Source organism: Eubalaena glacialis, chromosome X, assembly GCF_028564815.1.
Source record: "Eubalaena glacialis isolate mEubGla1 chromosome X, mEubGla1.1.hap2.+ XY, whole genome shotgun sequence".
NCBI lineage: Eukaryota > Metazoa > Chordata > Mammalia > Artiodactyla > Balaenidae > Eubalaena > Eubalaena glacialis.
In genome coordinates this window covers 45,263,376-45,282,620 of record NC_083736.1, presented here as the reverse complement: position 1 = coordinate 45,282,620, position 19,245 = coordinate 45,263,376, and the positions used below count along the sequence as shown (strand labels likewise).

Sequence of the window (19,245 nt, the reverse complement as noted above, 5' to 3'; positions counted from 1 at the left end):
CTAGAGTAGGATAGGCTTCCTGGAATTAGTTCTAGTACCTGGGCAGGAAAGATCTATTTTCTCAAGTCAGGACACAAACACAACTCCACAGCATCTTGAGTTGGCTGGCTGAAGGACTTTTAGCCCTCTCCCAGAAATCCTTTCAAGCCTATGTCCTGCTCTCAGATTTGCTTCACCTTTTCCAGTTGGAAAAGGTAACTATGTCTCCTGACTTCAGAGGAGGAGGCAAATGGATATTATTTTCCACCTTTCCTGTCACTCACTCTTTTTCTTGGGGGCAAGTAGATACATCTCTACTACAGGCCTGTTTTATTTAAAGACCATCTGGCTGTTCAGCCCTGGTTTCTGTGAACCCACTGGCAACTGTGCAAGACATTCTTCCTGGGCCTCAGCAAGTAGATTAGGCTAGGCAACTAGTAACTTCCAGAACAAGGTTGGGCAAAGAAGAGTGTAGGTTGAGGCAAGGCCTGATCTCCAGGATTGCCTGTGAGAGCATTCCCTATGATCTTAGGTACACAGAGAGATAGGGGTTAAGGGAAAGGAAACAGGTAGCCTGATAGCAGGGTGCAGAAGCAGCAGTCCTTAGCTCCTGGCACATTGTAGGAAAGAGTTGTAAAACTCATCAGCTCATGAAATGACTCCCCTTTCCCTTCTTCCTTCCAGGCTCTGCATGTTCAAGAACTTTGCTCGCTTTCGCGTTGTGGTTTGTGGTGGAGATGGCAGCGTGAGCTGGGTCTTATCTCTGATTGATGCCTTTGGATTACAGGAACGGGTGAGTCCCTAGCTGACTTAATTTAACCATTGCTAAAGAGACTGGCGGTGTGGAGCTGCTTATCCCAAGAAGTCCCTGGTCTTTACTCTCCTTGTCTGTAAAATACACGTTTCCTACTGGTTTCTCAGTCAACCTGACTGGTAGATTCCCAATCTAAGCCTGCTCACCTATACCATTTTCTGGTTATCTAACAGTAGGAAGGAAGAAAGAGGAAGTTAGCAGAAAAAAATGAGCAGTGCTCTATTTCCCAAGCCCCAAAATGAAGATTTGAAGGGGAGGAAAGCAAGAAAAAAAGAAGTGGCATCAGGCAGCATTCAGCCCCCAATTCCCTACCCCTCCTGAGGCCACTGAGTTTCTTCCCTGAGTCTCTAGAGTAGCAGAAATGTTCCTCTACCTCTCCCCCCTCTCCCTAAGCAGCCCCCTGCTCTTCTGACTGCAGTAGCTTTGTCTCCTTAAGGCATCTTACCTCTTTGGCCCAGCCTAGATAGAAATTTGTGGCTATATTTCTCTTTTATAAGCATGGCTACAAATATTGTCATATTCCAGCAACTTTTCCCCTTACTGAGTAGGTTCTGTATTGCCAAGAGTGGGACCCAACTCCTTAGGGAAAATTTCACTCAACTTCAAACATCTTCCTATTACACTTCCTAAAATCATAGGTCCATTATTGCCACTAGTTTTGAGACCATATTTTTTTTTCCCAAAAAGCACCCTCTGCGTTCTGTTATGGGTGGATCTTGGTAGGATTGTCTGAAAAGGGTGCCCGGTTTTGTTCTTGCAGTGTCAGCTGGCAGTCATCCCTCTTGGAACCGGTAATGATCTGGCCCGTGTCCTCGGCTGGGGTGCATTCTGGAACAAAAACAAATCGCCTCTGAACATCCTCAACAGAGTGGAGCAAGCTGGTGTGAGGATTCTAGACAGGTGAGTAGCTGAAAGATCAGGTCGTTGTGGCTCTTCCGTTCCCTTGCCAGTTACTCCCAGTTACATCATCTCAATCAGGAATGTTCTAAACTCCCTCACAGAGCTTCATTGCCTTTCTGGCTTCGGTGCAAGGAAATTTGGGGGACCTTGCCTATTAAGAAGCCAGGGTCTACTGTGTATCCTTTAAACATCACTGAAGCCCCTCTTCAAACTTAAAAGATCCTAGAGCAGGAGCCCCCATTGGTAAATTTCAAGGGTTCTATAAACCTCCTTCAAATTGCATAGCTAATTATCCACGTAAGCATATTTTTTCCTTGGGAAAGTTTCCATCTTTCTGTCCTATTCTAGGATAGTATAGAAACTATTCTATAGCTTCATCAGGTACTCAAAGAAACTCAAAAAAAGAGGGCTCATAAACAATTGGCCTGGATTATCTGTGCCCTAGAGAAGAGACAGTATTCCCCCTCCAATCTTCTGAGAAGAAAGACTTTCTATGTGGGGGCATAGTATTTGATTTATGACTGCTCATAAGGCTAACCTGGGGAGCTTTTTCAAGGTACCAAGCTGGGCTCTACCACAAATATTCTTATTCAGTAGGTCTTGGGTAGAGCCCTGGTATGTGTATTTTACAAAAGCACCTCAGGTGATCTTTATAGTTACCACTGCTTGAGAAGCACTGCTCTCTGAGAACTCTGTGGTAGAATTCCTTCCATCACACTGGCCTTGAGAAGTCATGAAGCAGAGGTCTCTCTTGGGGTATACCTTGAGATCACGTGACCTGAGATAACTTGGGCATCCCCTACAACTCATTCCTACCCATCACATAAATATTTTGACCCCTTTCGTGACATGTGAAGCATTGGTGCCAACCTGTGATGAAACAGAGCCCTAAATATCTGTCTTTAAACTTCATTTCAGATGGAGTGTGATGATCCGTGAGACTCCCAGACAAACCCCGTTGCTAAGAGGACAAGTTGAAATGGATGTACCCCGATTTGAGGTAACAACTGCCTAGCTATAATTCAGGCCAACATCTTTATTACACATTGAAATAATAGGCTAAACCCAGAGAGAAGCTTTTGTGTAGTCCATTGGCTTGATAAGGATGAGATCATTCAGGATTGGGGACATTTCAATTAGCAGTTATTTACCAAAAACTGTGTTAGGTGTTGGGGATATAATTCAGTCAGCCATTTACTTATGCATTCACTCAAAATATTTATGGAAAGTATGGATTAACTACAGTGTGTTCCTTCCTCTTCAATTTTTGGAATAGTTTGAGAATAATATGTATTAACTCTTCTTTGTATGTTTGGTAGAACTCCCCTGTGAAGCCATCCAGTCATGGATTTTGGTTAGCTGGGAGTTTTTTAAATTACAAATTCAGTTTCACTATTAGTGATCAGTCTGTTCAGATTGTCTATTTCTTCCTGATTCAGTCTTTAAAGATTGTATGTTTCTAGAAATGTGTCTATTTCTTCTAGGTTGTTCAATTTGTTGGCATATAACTGTTCATAGTATTCTTTTATGATTTTTTGAATCTCTGTGGTATTGGTTGTTATGTCTCCTCTTTAATTTCTTATTTTATTTGGGTCCTCTCTCTTTTCTTCTTGGTGAGCCTCACTAAAGGTTTATCAATTTTATCATTTCCTCTCTGATCTTTATTATTTCCTGCCTTCTGATGACTTTGAGCTTTGTTCGCTCTTTTTCTAATTCTTTTAGTTGGTAATATAAGTTGTTTGAGATTTTTCTTGTTTCTTGAGGTAGGCCTGTATCACTGTAAACTTCCCTCTTAGAACTGCTTTGCTGCATCCCACAGATTTTGGAATGTTGTGTCTCCATTTTCATTTGTATCAAGGTATTTTCTGATTTCCTCTTTGATTTCATCATTGTCCCATCTTTTTTTTTTTAACATCTTTATTGGAGTATAATTGTTTACAATGGTGTGTTAGTTTCTGCTTTATAACAAAGTGAATCAGCTATACATATATATATATATCCCCATATCTCCTCCCTCTTGTGTCTCCCTCCCACGCTCCCTATCCCACCCCTCTAGGTGATCACAAAGCACTGAGCTGATCTCCCTGTGCTATGTGGCTGCTTCCCACTAGCTATCTATTTTACACTTGGTAGTAGTGTATATATGTCCATGCCACTCTCTCACTTCGTCCCAGCTTACCCTTCCCACTCCCTGTGTGCTCAAGTCCATTCTCTATGTCTGTGTCTTTATTCCTGTCCTGCCTCTAGGTTCTTCAGAACCTTTTTTTATTTTTTTTTAGATTCCATATATATGTGTTAGCATATAGTATTTGTTTTTCTCTTTCTGACTTACTTCACTCTGTATGACAGACTCTAGGTCCATCCACCTCACTACAAATAACTCAATTTCGTTTCTTTTTATGGCTGAGTAATAGTCCATTGTATATATGTGCCACATCTTCTTTATCCATTCATCTGTTGATGGACACTTAGGTTGCTTCCATGTCCTGGCTATTGTAAATAGAGCTGCAGTGAACATTGTGGTACATGACTCTTTTTGAATTATGTCCCATTGGTTTATTTAGTAGCATGTTGTTTAGTCTCCTGTTTGTGTTTTTCCATTTTACTTCCTGTAATTGATTTCTAGTTTCATACTGTTGTGGTCAGAAAAAATGCTTGATATAATTTCTATCTTCTTAAATTTGTTGAGACTTGTTTTATGGCCTAGCATGTGATCTATCCTGGAGAACATCCCATGTGCACTTGAAAAGAATGTGTATTCTGCTGCTTTTGGATGGAATGTCCTGTAGATAAGTCCAACTGTTCTATTGTGTCATTTAAGACATCATTTCCTTATTGATTTTCTCTCTGGATGATCTGTCCATTAAAATAAGTGAAGTGTTAAAGTCCCCTACCATTTTTGTATTATTGTCAATTTCTCCCCTCGTGTTTGTTAATATTTGCTTTATATATTAGGTGTTCCTGTATTAGGTGTGTATATGATAAAGAGTGTTATATCCTGTTATTGTATTGATCATTTTATCATTATATAATACCCTTAATCTTTTGTTATAGACTTTGTTTTAAAGATTATTTTGTCTTATATGAATATTACTACCCCTGTTTTCTTGTCGTTTCCATTTACATGAACTATCTTTTTCCATCCTCTGACTTTCAGTCTGTGTGTGTCTAACTCGAAGTGAGTCTCTTGTAAGCAGCATGTAGATGGGTCTTCTTTTTTCATCCAATCAGCCACCCTATGTCTTTCAATTGGAGTATTTAGTCCAATGACCTTTAAAGTGATTATTGATAGGTATGTACTTATTGCCATTTTGTTATTTGTATTCTGGTTGTGTTTGTACTTCTCTGTTCTTTTCTTCTTCTTTTAGTTTCTTCCTTTGTGGTTTGATGGTTTTCTTTATTGGTTTGCTTGTGTTCCTTTCTTTCTAGTTTTATATATTTATTGTAGGTTTTTAATTTGTGGTTACCAAGGGGTTCCTATATGTTGACCTACAACTGTATCTACTTTTTAAAAACTGTTAGTCATTTAAGTTCAAACACATTCTAAAATATCTACTTTTTTTACTCCCCTCCCCCACATTTTGTGTTTTTAATGTCATATTTTACATCTCCATGTTTATCCCTTCACAGTTTATTGTAGTTATACTTGATTTTACATTTTTTTCTTTAAATCTTTGTACTAGCTTACTTAATTGGTTGATCCTCAGCCTTTATTATATATTTGCCTTTACTAATGGAATTTGTCCCTTTCCCATAGAAATTTACTTTTTGTTATAGCCTTTTCAATTAGAGAAAGCCCTTTAACATTTCTTTTAGGGTAGGTTTAGTATTGCTCAATTCTTTTAGTTTTTGCTTGTCTGAGAAGTTCTTTATCTCTCCTTCAATTCTAAATGATAATCTTACTGGGAGAGCATCCTAGCTTGCAGGTTTTTCCCTTTTAGCACTTTATATATATATCATGTCCTTCCTTCTGGCCTGCAAGTTTTCTGAAGAGAAATCAGCTGATAGCCTTATGGGGATTCCCTTATATATGACTCTTTGATTTTCTCTTGCTGCCTTTAGAATTCTTTATCTTAAACTTTTGCCATTTTAATTATTATGTCTTGGTATGCGTCTGTTTGGGTTCATCTTGTTTGGGACCCTCTATGCTTCTTGTACCTGGATATTGGTTTCCTTCTTCAGTTTCAAGAAATTTTCAGCCATAACTTCATCAAATATATTTTTAAGCCCCCTCTCCCTCTCTCTTCTTCTGGGACCCCTATAATGCTGATGTTGGTATGCTTTGTGTTGTCCCAAATGTCCCTTAAACTGTTCTCATTTTTAAAAATTTTCTTTTTACTATTCTGATTGCATGATTTCCATTATTCTATCTTCCAGATCACTTATTCATTCTTCTGTATCATCTAGTCTGCTGTTAATTCCTTCTAGTGTGTTTTTCATTTCACCTTTTAAAATTTTTTATTTCCTTGTTAAAATTCTGTGTTCATCTATTCTTTTCCCTAATTCAGTTAGCCTATCTATTACTAATGCTTTGAATTCTTTATCTAGTAAATTGTGTATTTCTGTTTTATTAGTGTTTTTTTTTCAAGGGTTTTCTCCTGTTTTTTCAATGAAACAAATCCCTCTGTCTTCTCATTGTTCTTAACTTTTGCTGTCTCTATTCTATGAAATTAGATGAAACAGTTACCTTTTCCAGTCTTGAAGGGGTGTCCTTGTGTATGAGCATCCCCATACAGTCTGCATGTGCCCAGTGACTTTGGTGGGAGAGCTAGATCTGACTTGAGCACAAGTCATGTCTTTCCCTAGAGTGTGCTGGCAGCTATCACCTCGGTAGGAGGTGGTGCTGCAGATGGAGCAGCGAGAGCTAGAGTCCAGTGTGAGCCAGGGCTTCTCCCTTTTTCAGTGGCCAACACCACCCTCTTGGGGCTGGGGGTGGGTCCCAAATTGCTGGAGCAGAAGCACTGAGGGTCAAGTCCAAGATGGCTCCATTCCCTCTCAGTGTGTTCTTTCCCCCATCCCAGCACCAGCACACTTGCCCCAGAGGGGAACAGTGCTGGAGCAAGAGGGGCTGGAGCAGGCATTTGGCATGGGTGTGGGCCTGGGTTCAGGCTGTGATGTCCCCAGTTCCACTTGGAATCCTGGAATACTTCTGATGTGGTGCCTCCATAAACGCCAGGTTGCTGCCCCTGCCCCATTCAGATGCCATTTGGGGTCTGGGCTGGCATAGTCCCTCAAATCTGAGCACTCCCTTCAGCCACCCTCACCCTAGCATAGAGCTGTTATGGTGAAGCAAGTGGGGTAGAACAGGTGCTTGGCTCAGGCTGGCTGTGTGCCAGAGTGGTTGTGGGAAACTGGCCAGAGTCCCATTCAGTTTCAACCTGTTTTTTTCTGCCTTGTTTCAGGAATAAGCAAGTGTGTGTGTGCTCCTCACTAGCAGAGTGTAGGTTTCTTTTGTTTGTTTGTTTGCTGTACAATATATCAAAGTTGCTTATTTATTTTATACATAGTGCTTTGTATCTCTTAATCTGATACCCCTATCTCACCCCTCCCTATTCCCTCTACACTGGTAACCACTAGTTTGTTCTCTACGTCTATGAGTCTGTTTCTGTTTTTTAAATATACATTTGTTTTGTTTTTCACATTCCACATGTAAGTGATGAAACAGAGTATTTGTTTTTTCTCACTGACATATTTCACTAATCATAATACCCTCAAGGTCCATCACATTGTTGCAAATGGCAGAATTCCATTCTTTTGGGGGGGGCTGAGTAGTATTACATTGTATATATAAACCACATCTGTATCCATTCATCTGTTGATGGGCACTTAGGTTGCTTCCATATCTTGACTATTGTAGATAGTGCTGCTATGAACATTGAGGTACATGCATCTTTTCAAATTAGTGTTTTCATTTTCTACAAATACATACCCAGCACTGAAATTCCTGGATCATATCATAGTTCTATTTTTAGTTTTTTAAAGAAACTCCATACTGTTTTCTATAGTGGCTGGAAACAATGTACAACCCCACCAATAGTGTACTAGGGTTCCCATTTCTCCACATCCTCTCCAACATTTGTTATTTGTAGACATTTTGATGATAGCCATTCTGACAGGTGAGGTGATATCTCATTTTTGTTTTGCATTTCTCTAATAATTAGCAATGTTGAGCATCTTTTCATGTGCCTGTTAGCCATATGTATGTCTTCTTTAGAAAAATTTCTATTCAGGTCTTCTGTCCATTTGTTGACTGGGTTGTTTATTTTTTTGATATTGAGTTGTATGAGCTGTTTGTGTATTTTGGATATTAACCCCTTGTCAGCCACACCATTTGCAAATATTTTCTCCCTTTTCATAGGTTGTATTTTCATGTTATTGATAGTTTCCTTTGCTGTGCAAAAGCTTTTTAAGTTTAATTAGGCCCTATTACTTTATTTTTGCTTTATTTCCTTTGGCTTAGGAGACGGACCCAAAAAAATATTGTTACGATTTTTGTCAAAGAGTGTTCTGCCTATGTTCTCTTCTAGGAGTTTCATGGTGTCATGTCTTACATTTAGGTCTTTGAACCACTTTGAGCTTATTTGTATACATGGTCTGAGGGAATGTTCTAATCTCATTGTTTTACATGTGGCTGTTCAGTTTTCCCAGTACCACTTGCTGAAGAGACTGTCTTTTCTCCATTGTATATTCTTGCCTCCTTTGTCATAAAGTAATTGACAATAGGTGCGTGGGTTCACTTCTGGTTCTCTATTCTGCTCCTTTGATCTATGTGTCTGTTTCTGTGCCAGTACCATGCTGTTTTGATTTCTGTAGCTTTGTAGTATATTCTGAAGTCTGGGAGGGTTATACCTCCAGCTTTGTTCTTTCTTCTCAAGATGACTTTGACAACTTGGAGTTTTTTGTGGTTCCCTATGGATTTTTATTTGTTCTCGTTCTGTGAAAAATGTCATGGATATTTTTATAGGGATTTCATTAAATCTGTAGATTCCTTTGTGTATTATGGCTATTTTAACAATATTAATTCTTCCAATCTAAGGGCACAGGATATCTTTCCATTTCTTTGAATTATCTTCAATTCCTTTCATCAATGTTTTATAGTTTTCAGATTATAGGTCTTTCACCTCCTTGGTTAAGTTTATTCTTGGTATTTTCTTCTTTTTGGTATGATTTTAAACAGGATGATTTTTTACTTTCTGTTTCTGAAATTTCATTATTAGTGTATATAAATGCAACAGATTTCTGTATAGTAATCTTGTATCCTTCAACCTTGCTGAATTCATTTATTAGTCCTAATATTTGGGGGTGGAGACTTTAGAGTTCCCAATATAAAGTATTATGTCATCTGCAAATAGTGACAGTTTTACTTCTTCCCTTCCAATTTGGATGCCTTTTCTTTCTTTTATTTCTCTGATTGCTGTGGCTAGAACTTCCATTACTATGTTAAACAGAAGTGGTAAGAGTGGGCATCCTTGTCTTGTTCCAGAACTTAGTGGGAAGTCTTTCAGCTTTTCACCATTGAGTATGATGTTGGCTATGGGTTTATCATAATGGCCTTAATTATGCTGAGATATGTTCCCTCTATACCCACTTTGATAAGAATTTTTATCATGAATGGATGTTGAAATTTTTCAAATGCTTTTCCTGCATCTATTGAGATGATCATGTGATTTTTATCCTTCCTTTTGTTAATGTGCATCACATTGATTGATTTGTGAATGTTGATTCACCCTCTTGACCCTGGAATAAATCCAACTTGATCATGGTGTTTGATCCCTTTTATATATTGTTGTATTCAGTTTGCTAATATTTCGTTGAGGATTTTTGCATCTATATTCATCAAAGATATTGGCCTATAATTTCTTTTTGTGTGTGTGTAGTTTCCTTGTCTGGTTTTGGTATCAGAGTAATGGTGGCCTTGTAGAATAAATCTGTGAGTGTTCCTTCCTCTTCAAGTTTTTGGAATAGTTTGAGAGGGATAAGTATTAGCTCTTCTCTATATGTTTGTTAGAATTCCCCTCTGAAGCCATCTGGTCCTGGACTGTTGTTTGCTGGAAGTTTTTTTTTTATTACAGATTCAATTTTACTTGTAGTGATTAGTCTGTTCAAATTATCTGTTTCTTCTTGAAGCAGTCTTGGCAGGCTGTATTTTTCTAGAAATTTGTTCATTTCTTCTAGGTTGCCCAATTTGTTGGCATATAACTGTTCATAGTATTCTCTTATGATTTTTTACATTTCTGTGGTATTGGTTGTTATGTCTCCTCTTTCATTTCTTATTTTGTTTATTTGGATCCCTGCTCTTTTCTTCTTGGTGACCCTGGCTAAAGGTTTATGAATTTTATTTATCTTTTTAAAGAACCAGCTCTTGGTTTTATTGATCTTTTCTATTGTTTTTTGGATCTCTATTTTATTTATTTCCCCTCTGATTATTATTATTTTTTTAATTATTATTATTATTTTATATTATATTATTATATTATTATTATTATATTATTATTATTATTTCCTTCCTTCTGCTGACTTTGGGCTTTGTTTGTTCTCCTTTTTCTAATGCTTTTAGGTGGTAAGATGTTTATTCAAGATTTTTCTTGTTTCTTGAGGAAGGCCTATATTGGTTCTATCTTCCCCCTTAGAACTGCTTTTGCTGCATCTCATAGATCTTAGAAAGTTGTGTTTCCGTTTTCATTTGTCTTGAGGTATTTTCTGATTTCCTCTTTGATTTCATCATGTCCCATTGGTTTTTTAGTAGCATGTTGTGTAGTCTCCATGTGTTGTTCTTTTCCCATTTTTCTTTCTGTATTTGATTTCTAGTTTCATACTGTTTTGGTCATAAGAAATACTTGATATAATTTCTATCTTAAATTTACTGAGACTTCTTTTGTGGCCTAGCATGTGATCTGTCCTGGAGAACATTCCATGTGCATTTGAAAAGAATATGTAATCTGCTGTTTTTGGATGGAATGTCCTGTAGATATCTATTAATTCCAACTAGTCTATTGTGTCATTTAAATCCACTGTTGTCTTATTATCTGTCTGGATGATATGTCCATTGATGTCAGTGGAATGTTAAAGTCCTCTACTATTATTGTATTATTGTCAAATTCTCCCTTTACGTCTGCTAGTATTTGCTTTATATGTTTAGGTGCTCCTATGTAGGTGCATATATGTTAACAAGTGTAATATCTTCTTGTATTGATCCCTTTATCATTATACAATGCCCTTTTCTTTTGTTATAGTCTTCATTTTAAAGTCTTTTTGTCCTATATGAATATTGATATCACCACTTTCTTGTCGTTAATGATTTCATGAAATATCGTTTTCCATCCCTTCTCTTTTGTTCTGTGTGTATTTGGCCTGAAGAGATTCCCTTATAGGCAGCATATTGAAGGGTCTTGTTTTTTAATCCAATCAGCCACCCTATGTCTTTTGATTGGAACACTTAGTCTCTTGACATTGAAAGTAATTATTGATAGGTATGTACTTATTGCCATTTTATTACTTGTTTTCCAGTTGTTTTTGTAGTTCTTCTCTGTTCACTTCTTCTTTTTGTTTCTCCGATTGTGATTTAATCATTTTCTTTAGTACTATGCTTGGGTTCCTTTCTTTTTGGTTTTTGTGTGTCTTTACCATGGTTACCATGATTTGTGGTTACCATGGGGTTCAAGTATACTGACCCATAATTATACCTATGTGACTTAAACTGATAGTCATTTAAGTTTAAACACATTCTAAAAGATCTACATTTTTTACTCCCCTCCCCAACATTTTGTGTTGTTTTTTTTTTTAATTAATTAATTTATTTATTTATTTTTGGCTGTGTTGTGTCTTCGTTTCCGTGCGAGGGCTTTCTCCAGTTGCGGCGAGCAGGGGCCACTCTTCATCGCGGTGCGCGGACCTCTCACTGTCGTGGCCTCTCTCATTGCGGAGCACAGGCTCCAGACGCGCAGGCTCAGTAGTTGTGGCTCACGGGCCCAATTGCTCTGCGGCATGTGGGATCTTCCCAGACCAGGGCTCGAACCCGTGTCCCCTGCATTGGCAGGCAGATTCTTAACCACTGCGCCACCAGGGAAGCCCCCATTTTGCGTTTTTTTAATCATATTTTACATCTTCATGCTTATCCCTTTACTGTTAATTGTCTTTATACTTGATTTTACATTTTTTCTTCTTTTAATCTATGTGCTTGCTTACTTAATTGATCTTAAATCCTTACTATATATTTGCCTTTCTTATTTAGGAATTTCCCTTTCCTATAGATTCTTACTTCTTTTCTATTTAGAGAAGACCCTTCAACATTTCTTTTAGAGTAGGCTTAGTATTGCTCATTTCTTTTAGTTTTTGCTTGTGTGAGAAGTTCTTTATCTCTCCTTCTAGTCTAAATGATAACCTTGCTGGGTAGAGTGTCCTATAGGTTGCAGGTTTTTCCCTTTCGGGACTTTGAATATATCTTGTCATTACATTCTGGCCAGCAATGTTTCTGTGAAGAAATCAGCTGATAGCCTTATAGGGGTTCCCTGGTAACTGACTATTTTTCTCTTGCTGCCTTTAGAATCCTCTTTCACTTTTGACATTTTAATTAGGTGTCTTGGTGTGGTGTGGTTCTGTTTGGGTTCATCTTATTTGAGACACTCTGTGCTTCTTATACCTGGATATCTGTTTCTTTCTTCAGGCTTGGGAAGTTTTCAGCCATAATTTTCAACCATCTTCTCTCTCTCTTCTCATTTTGGGACCCCTATAATGTGAAAAATCCCCCCACACACACACACACTTATATATGCTTTTTGCTGTTCTGATTGTGATTTCCATTTTCTATCTTCCAGATCACTTATGTGTTTTTCTGTATCACCTAGTCTGCTGTTAATTCCTTCCAGTGTGTTTTTCATTTCAGTTATTGTATTCTTCAGTTCTGACTAGTTCTTTTCTTATATTCTCTAATTCCTTGTTAAAATTCTCACTGTGTTCATCTATTCTTTTCCCTAATTCAGTTAGCTTTCTTATTACTAATGCTTTGAATTTTTTATCTAGTAAGTTATTTATGTTCCATTAGTTGTTTTTTCAGGGCTTTCTCTTTCTCTTTCAATTGAGACAAATTCTTCTGTCTTCTCATTCTGCTTATCTTTCTCTGTCTCTATGAAATTAGGTGAAACAATTACCTATGGTGGTCTTAGAGGGATGTCCTTATGTGGGAGTATCCCTATACAGTCTACAAGGCCCCAGTGGCTTTGGTGGCAGAGCTGGATTTGATGTGAGCACAAGTCACACCTTTCCTCAGGGTGTGCTGGTAGCTGTCACCTTGGTAGGAGGTGGGGCTAGAGATGGAGGTGCTAGGGCCAGAGCAATGTGTGAGTCAGGGCTTCCCCTCTGTTCAGTGGTCATCACCGCCCTATTGGGAGCAGGGTCAGGTCCCAAGGTGCTGGAGCAAAAGCCCTGAGGGTTGGGTCCGAGCTGGCTCAGTTCCCTTTAAGTGTGTGCTCTTTTCCCTCCCAGCACTGGCACCCTCACCCGAGTGGAGCAATGCTGGAGAAAGAGGGGCTGGTGTGGGTATTCAACAGTGGTGGGGGCATGGGCTGTGGTGGTCTGACTGCCATCAGAGATCTGGTCTGCCCCTGATGCTCCACCTGTGCAACTGCCAGTAACAGCTGCCCCCTGCTTGCTCAGATGCCACTTAGGGTTTGAGCCACCATAGCATCTTTTTTTTATTGACGTATAGTTGATTTACAATGTTTCAGGTGTAATATATATATATATATATATATATACATACATACATACACACACACACACACACATATATATATATATGTTCTTTTTCAGATTCTTTTCCATTATAAGTTGGTACACCATAGCATCTTACAGCCAAGCTTCTTCCTTATTGTGGCAGCCCTTAGTCCCATGTGGAGCTGCCATATGAGGCAAACTGTGCTGGAGCATTTGCTTGGCTCAGGCTAGGACGCATGCCATAGTGGTCACAGGAAACCAGTCAGCCAGCTGGGTGGTTTCAATCCACCCTTTCTGCCCTGCTTTGGGAGCTAGCAAGTTTTCACGGCCTCCTCCCAAGCAGGGTCCAGGCGTCCCACAGCCGTCCTATTAGTCCCACTGGCCCTTCAACCAGCCAAGGGGGCTCATCTTCCCTTTGTTGGACCCAAGGGCTGAGGCACCCAATCTGTGGCTCAAACCACCACTCCCCAGGGAGGATCTCTACCTGTGCAATCCCCTTTCTCTTCTGAGTCCCCTTCTAGGGGCACAGGTCCCAACCTGATCGCTTCTCTTCCCTTACTGTCTGATTCTATGTGGATCTTTCTTACAGCCTTGGGTATATAGGAGTCTTTCTGCCAGTCTCCTGTTAGTTTTCAGTGAGAATTGTTCCACATGTAGATGTATTTTTGATGTATTCATGGGGGAAGGTGAGTTCCACTTCCTCCTATTCCGCCATCTTGAGTCCCTCCGAGTCTAGGTTTCTTACAGCCTTCCTGTTAGTCCCACTGGTTTTCTAACCAGCTAAGGGGACTTGTGTTCCTGGTGTCAGATTCCAGGGCTGTGGTGCCCAATATGTGGCTCGAACTGCTCACTCCCCAGGGAGGCTCTCTGTCTTTGTAATTCTCTCCCTCTTCTGTGTCCCCTCCCAGGGGCACAGGTCCCAACCTGACCACTTCTCTTCCCTTCTTATCCAATTTTATGTGGATCTTTATTACAGCCTTGGTTGTACAGGAGTCTTTCTGCCAGTCTCCAGTTAGTTTTCAGTGATAATTTCTCCACATTTAGATGTATTTTTGATGTGTTCATGGGGGGAATTGAGTTCCATGTCCTCCTAATCTGCCATCTTGATATCTTCCCCCAGGAAGTTTAACTTCTATCTAAAAGCAATAAGAATTATATAAGGATTTTTCTTATTATGAAATTTTCAAATATATAGGAAATTTTAAATGGTAGTTTCTACCATTAATATTTCACTATACTTTCTTTATCACATATCTATCCATCTATCTATTCTGCTATCTAATAGAAAGGTTTAAAACAGAATATTTACATGTTATGTGGAGAAAAAATTGAAGGAATAAAGACTAGAGGCAAGGAAAAAAGATAGGCAGTGCTGTAATTGTCTAGGCAAAAGATGATGGTGATTTGGACTGGTGAAGTGGTAATAGGAATAAGAAGAAGTGGACGTAGTTAAAACATATTGAAGAGACAGAATCATCAGGACTTGGTAGATGTTTGAATGCGGGGGTGATGGAGAGGGATGAGTATAAGTTGTAGTTAGGAGTACAGACTCAAGAGCCAGACTACCTGGAATCGAATCCTGGCTGTGCCACCTATCAGCTGTCCCTTCCCTATGCCTCAGTTTTCTGTTTTGTGAAATGGGGATAATAATCCTTATTTCATAAGATTGTTATAAGGGTTACCTGAAAAAATATATATGTATCTTAGAACAGAACCTAGCACATAGTAAATTCTATATAAGTGGATGCTATTATTATATTTAATATTATATATAAGAGGTGACACTCTGGTTGGAAAGATGTGGGTTCAAATCCCAGATCTATTATTTACTAGCTATGTAATATGAGATTGTTTTTTCATTTGAAACATGGAACAAACAGTAACTCCTTCATATGAGTTTTTGAGTATTAATTTAAATGAGAGGAAACAATATACATCTCTTATTTTTAGAATGACCACATATCTAAGATTATCTGTGGAGATCTTCCACAAGAATTCTTTAATTGTGATTATTTTCAGAGAGACAGTTGGGATGCTGGTAAAGCATCAGTAGGAAGTAATGAGGTGGGTGAGGATGGGTAGCACACTATGTCACAGTGCTAAGATTCCAGGGCTTAACACTCCTTTTCCCCCTAGGCTGCTGCCATCCAACACTTAGAATCTGCAACCACTGAGTTGAACAAAATCCTGAAGGCCAAGTACCCGACAGAGATGATCATTGCAACCAGGTCAGTCTTCCTTTGGCTCTCAACCTTTGGGATGTTTTTACCCCTCATGGGCTGTTCCTCAGTCAGAGATGGGGCTCATTTTAATAGCTTTGGGGGTTGAGGCCAAAGAAAGCATATGTTTACCTTCCCAAATCAAATTTCTTCCAACTCAAACCTCCTGAATAGAAAGTTTACAGGAAAAAAAAAAAAAGATGAGATTGGGGTGAGGGCTCTTGCTACTCCAAAAAGACAAAATTGTAAGCCACAGATTTGGAAGAAGGGTTACAGAAGGGAAACACAACATTCCATACCATTCAAGAGCATAGCATAGCTCCCTACAGTAGGGAGACCTTGTTTTCCATTTAATACCTGGAAAACTCTCTGTGGTACCTGCTACAGCTGCTTTCGCATAGCTGAGTAACACATTCTCCCCTTCTAAATACGTGGGTCATTCATTCCTCCTGGGACTCTGGTGGGTTCCTTCCAAGTCTACCACATTCTCTTTTGAGAAACAGTCCCTACAGGGACCATCGTCCCAAAGTCATTATGTTTGTACTAAATTAGCCAGGCTCTTGAACCATAGCTGATTTGACCCAGGGTGAAATCCTGACCCAAGTTGGACCGACTGAATTCTGTTTCCTGGAAATTTGGAATTTGGGCTAAGAAATGCTAGTTAAACTCTCTTAGGTACTGGCATATTTCACCATATGCACATGAAGAATCAGAATAAACAAAGAGGGGAGAGGGAGTGGGGGAAGAGGGACAAGGAGAGGGAGGGAGGAGAGATCAGGAAAGAGAGAGGGAGAAGGAAGAGGAGGAAGATGGAAACTAATGACATTATAAGAGAGAAGGTCTCTGGACCTCATGGTCCATGTCACATTGTGTCATCTATCTTATATTTCCAGATTCCTGTGCTCAGCAGTGGAAGATTTTGTAGTTGATATTGTAAAGGCCTGGAGCCGGATAAAACAGAACAATACAGCAATAGAGTCTGTGATTTTGAAAGTAAGTTTCCATCCTTTTTTCTTGTACTCTTTGTGGTGCCAGGGCCCCATTTTTAATAAAAGCAAATGTGCCTCTCACTGGGAATTGTAAAAGAGCAAGGAGGAGCAGCTGGTAAGCCTCCCTGATGGGGAAAATCCTCATCAAACTTCCACCTTTCACCAAATGAAGAGTGGCACTATACATGCTTATCCATGTACCATGTACCTAAGCATATGCCAAGCATCTGTCCACACCTAGACACAAGCGTACACCAACATGTATGCACATGGTTGTATACCAGAACATTCTTGAAAATACATACAAATACATGCTAGAAATACACCCACATTCACCTCTATAACAACAACAGTAACAATAACAGTTAACACTTATATAGCACTTACTCTGTTCCAGGAACTGTTCTAAGCACTTAAAATGTATTAACTTATTTAATCTTCACAACTGCCCTAGAATATAAAAGCACAAATAGATTAAGTGGCTTGCCTAAGTTTACAAACTATTAAGTGATGGAGCTGGGAATCAAGCTATAATCATGTAGTACACCCCCAAACATACACACAGACAAAGGCAGACACCAGGCACCCATGCAGAGCCACATCCACATTCATAGGAGCAGGCCCATGAAAACACCAATCCAGAAATGTTTATCTTTCCTCAGTTTTGCCATATTACACATCATTTTACAGGCCACTCTGACATGAGAAAGACTAGGCAACATATATTGATGCCTGCAGCTGTTCTGAAACAAATAGTGTCTCTTTGACCCCCTAACACCTTTTGGTTATCTTATCACATCTACCCAAGCAGTTCTTTCCCTAAACTTTCATCTCCCCACATGTAGCTTTCTATTCTCAATGTTTCTGGCCAACTAGTACCCCTCCCTACCTCTCCCCATACCATCTGACTCCTCATTCTGTCCTTTCAGGCACAAATCCCTCATAACAATGCCCTGTCTCCTTCCCCATATAGAGCGACTTAATGTATGACAAGCTCAGTGTCCTGATTGATATCCTTGCTGAGGATGCAGCAGTTGAGAAGAGTACCACAGCACATGCAGACAGTGCCAAGGCAGATGGAAAGCCCTTCATCCCTCAAATAGACCACATAGCCAAGTGCAAGTTGGAGCTGGCCACAAAGGCCCAGAATCTCCAAAAGTCCTTGAAACTCATCATATTCCAAGTTGAACAAGGTAAAGGCCCCAGGGTTGTGGTGATTGAGGCAGGGGATAGAGAAGGTTCCTGTGGGTAGTTTACTGGTCTCCCTCGCTCTGGGTCTACTATTTGACATCACTACCAAAACTTGACTAGATTCTGCATTCATAAAGCATCCAAAGTCCGTCCTCAGTCTCCACTGATTTGAAAAGCCTCAGTCCTGATAAGCTGCCCCTTTGGCTCCTCCTACCTCCCAGGCACTCAACTCTTTCTACTTATTTATTTTTGGAACTTACAATTATCCTAAACAATTACAGCTGCTAAGTGGCTTGGCTCAAAGGTCTGTCAGCTTCAACCTCCAGCCATGGAATCTTTTTCCACCTGCTCCTGTCCCCTTCCAACCACTGAGCCTATGACGATTTTAGAAAGAAAATAGTGTTCATCTCTGCATGTCTTACACAGTATTAATCAGGCACAAGGGCTCTGAGAGTGGTCCTGGCAGCTCTAGCATTGATTGCCATTTCCCATAACTCATGACAATCTGCAAGCTTCCAACTCAGTATGAAAACTATTTCAACTCCTCCAACTTCTTAATTTAACATTTTGGTTCCCACTTCTTCTCCACAATGCTTCTTTGAAAAACAGATCAGAAAATATAACACCAAGTGTGTTCTACCTGAGCTATTGGAATTGAACAGAAGTCCATGTAGCAAGGAAGTCCTTTTGGCTGGCCTTTGACCTTTAGCTACAGTACCTTCTACTGCCTTGTTACCTTTAGGTACAACCTCAGCCAAGTTTCTAAGAAAGAAAGGAAATAACCCTTCTGCACTATGAAATCATTAAACAGCCAGTTTGCCTCTATTTCTGTAGGTAGTTTCCAAGTATCAGGGATCAGATCAATCTGATGTAACCATAACCCTGTCACAACTAATCCTCAGCCTGCTCCATCAATACATAAGTCAGATTTAGAAGTGCAACTTGTGGCCATGGGACAGAGAAAGGCTCCCCTGGCAGCACAGGGATTGAACCTATGAGTTTTGGCATTGGCTGAGCACCTGAGCTATACAATATATAGGCTGGTAAAAGAAAGGAGACTTCTCAAATATTCTGGGTATTGGTGAGACATTTGGTTGAAAGAACGGCATGGTCCTAGAGGCTTAAGTTTAGAACAAAGGTCATGTGAGTAAATGAATTAACAAAGAGGCGAGAATGGAGGTAGAAGAACAGAGAGTTTCCCACCCTGCTCCCCCTACCCCTGGCCCCAAGCTTCTACTCACAACCACATTTACTGGACGATAGGAAAAGAGTAACAAGTAAAACAGAGAAAGCTCAGGCATGGATGTGAAGAGACATGGCAATACTGTAAGAAAGCTGAAACCACAAACAGCATCATGGAGGAGATGTGATGATCAAATGGGAGTCTCCATTGTCTCCCCACACACTGACTGGTATTAACTAAACAAAAGAGATGCTCAAG

General features: G+C 39.6%; 1 protein-coding gene across 1 annotated transcript in view; it reads left to right on the top strand.

Annotated features, from left to right (window-relative positions):
* Nucleotides 1-19,245, top strand: part of DGKK (diacylglycerol kinase kappa) — a 150,630-nt gene that overhangs the window by 113,943 nt on the left and 17,442 nt on the right. Inside the window, 6 exon segments of the mRNA XM_061179058.1 lie at nucleotides 664-772; nucleotides 1,554-1,693; nucleotides 2,612-2,693; nucleotides 15,542-15,633; nucleotides 16,518-16,617; nucleotides 17,587-17,806. Of these exon segments, the coding sequence (XP_061035041.1) occupies nucleotides 664-772; nucleotides 1,554-1,693; nucleotides 2,612-2,693; nucleotides 15,542-15,633; nucleotides 16,518-16,617; nucleotides 17,587-17,806 (743 nt within the window).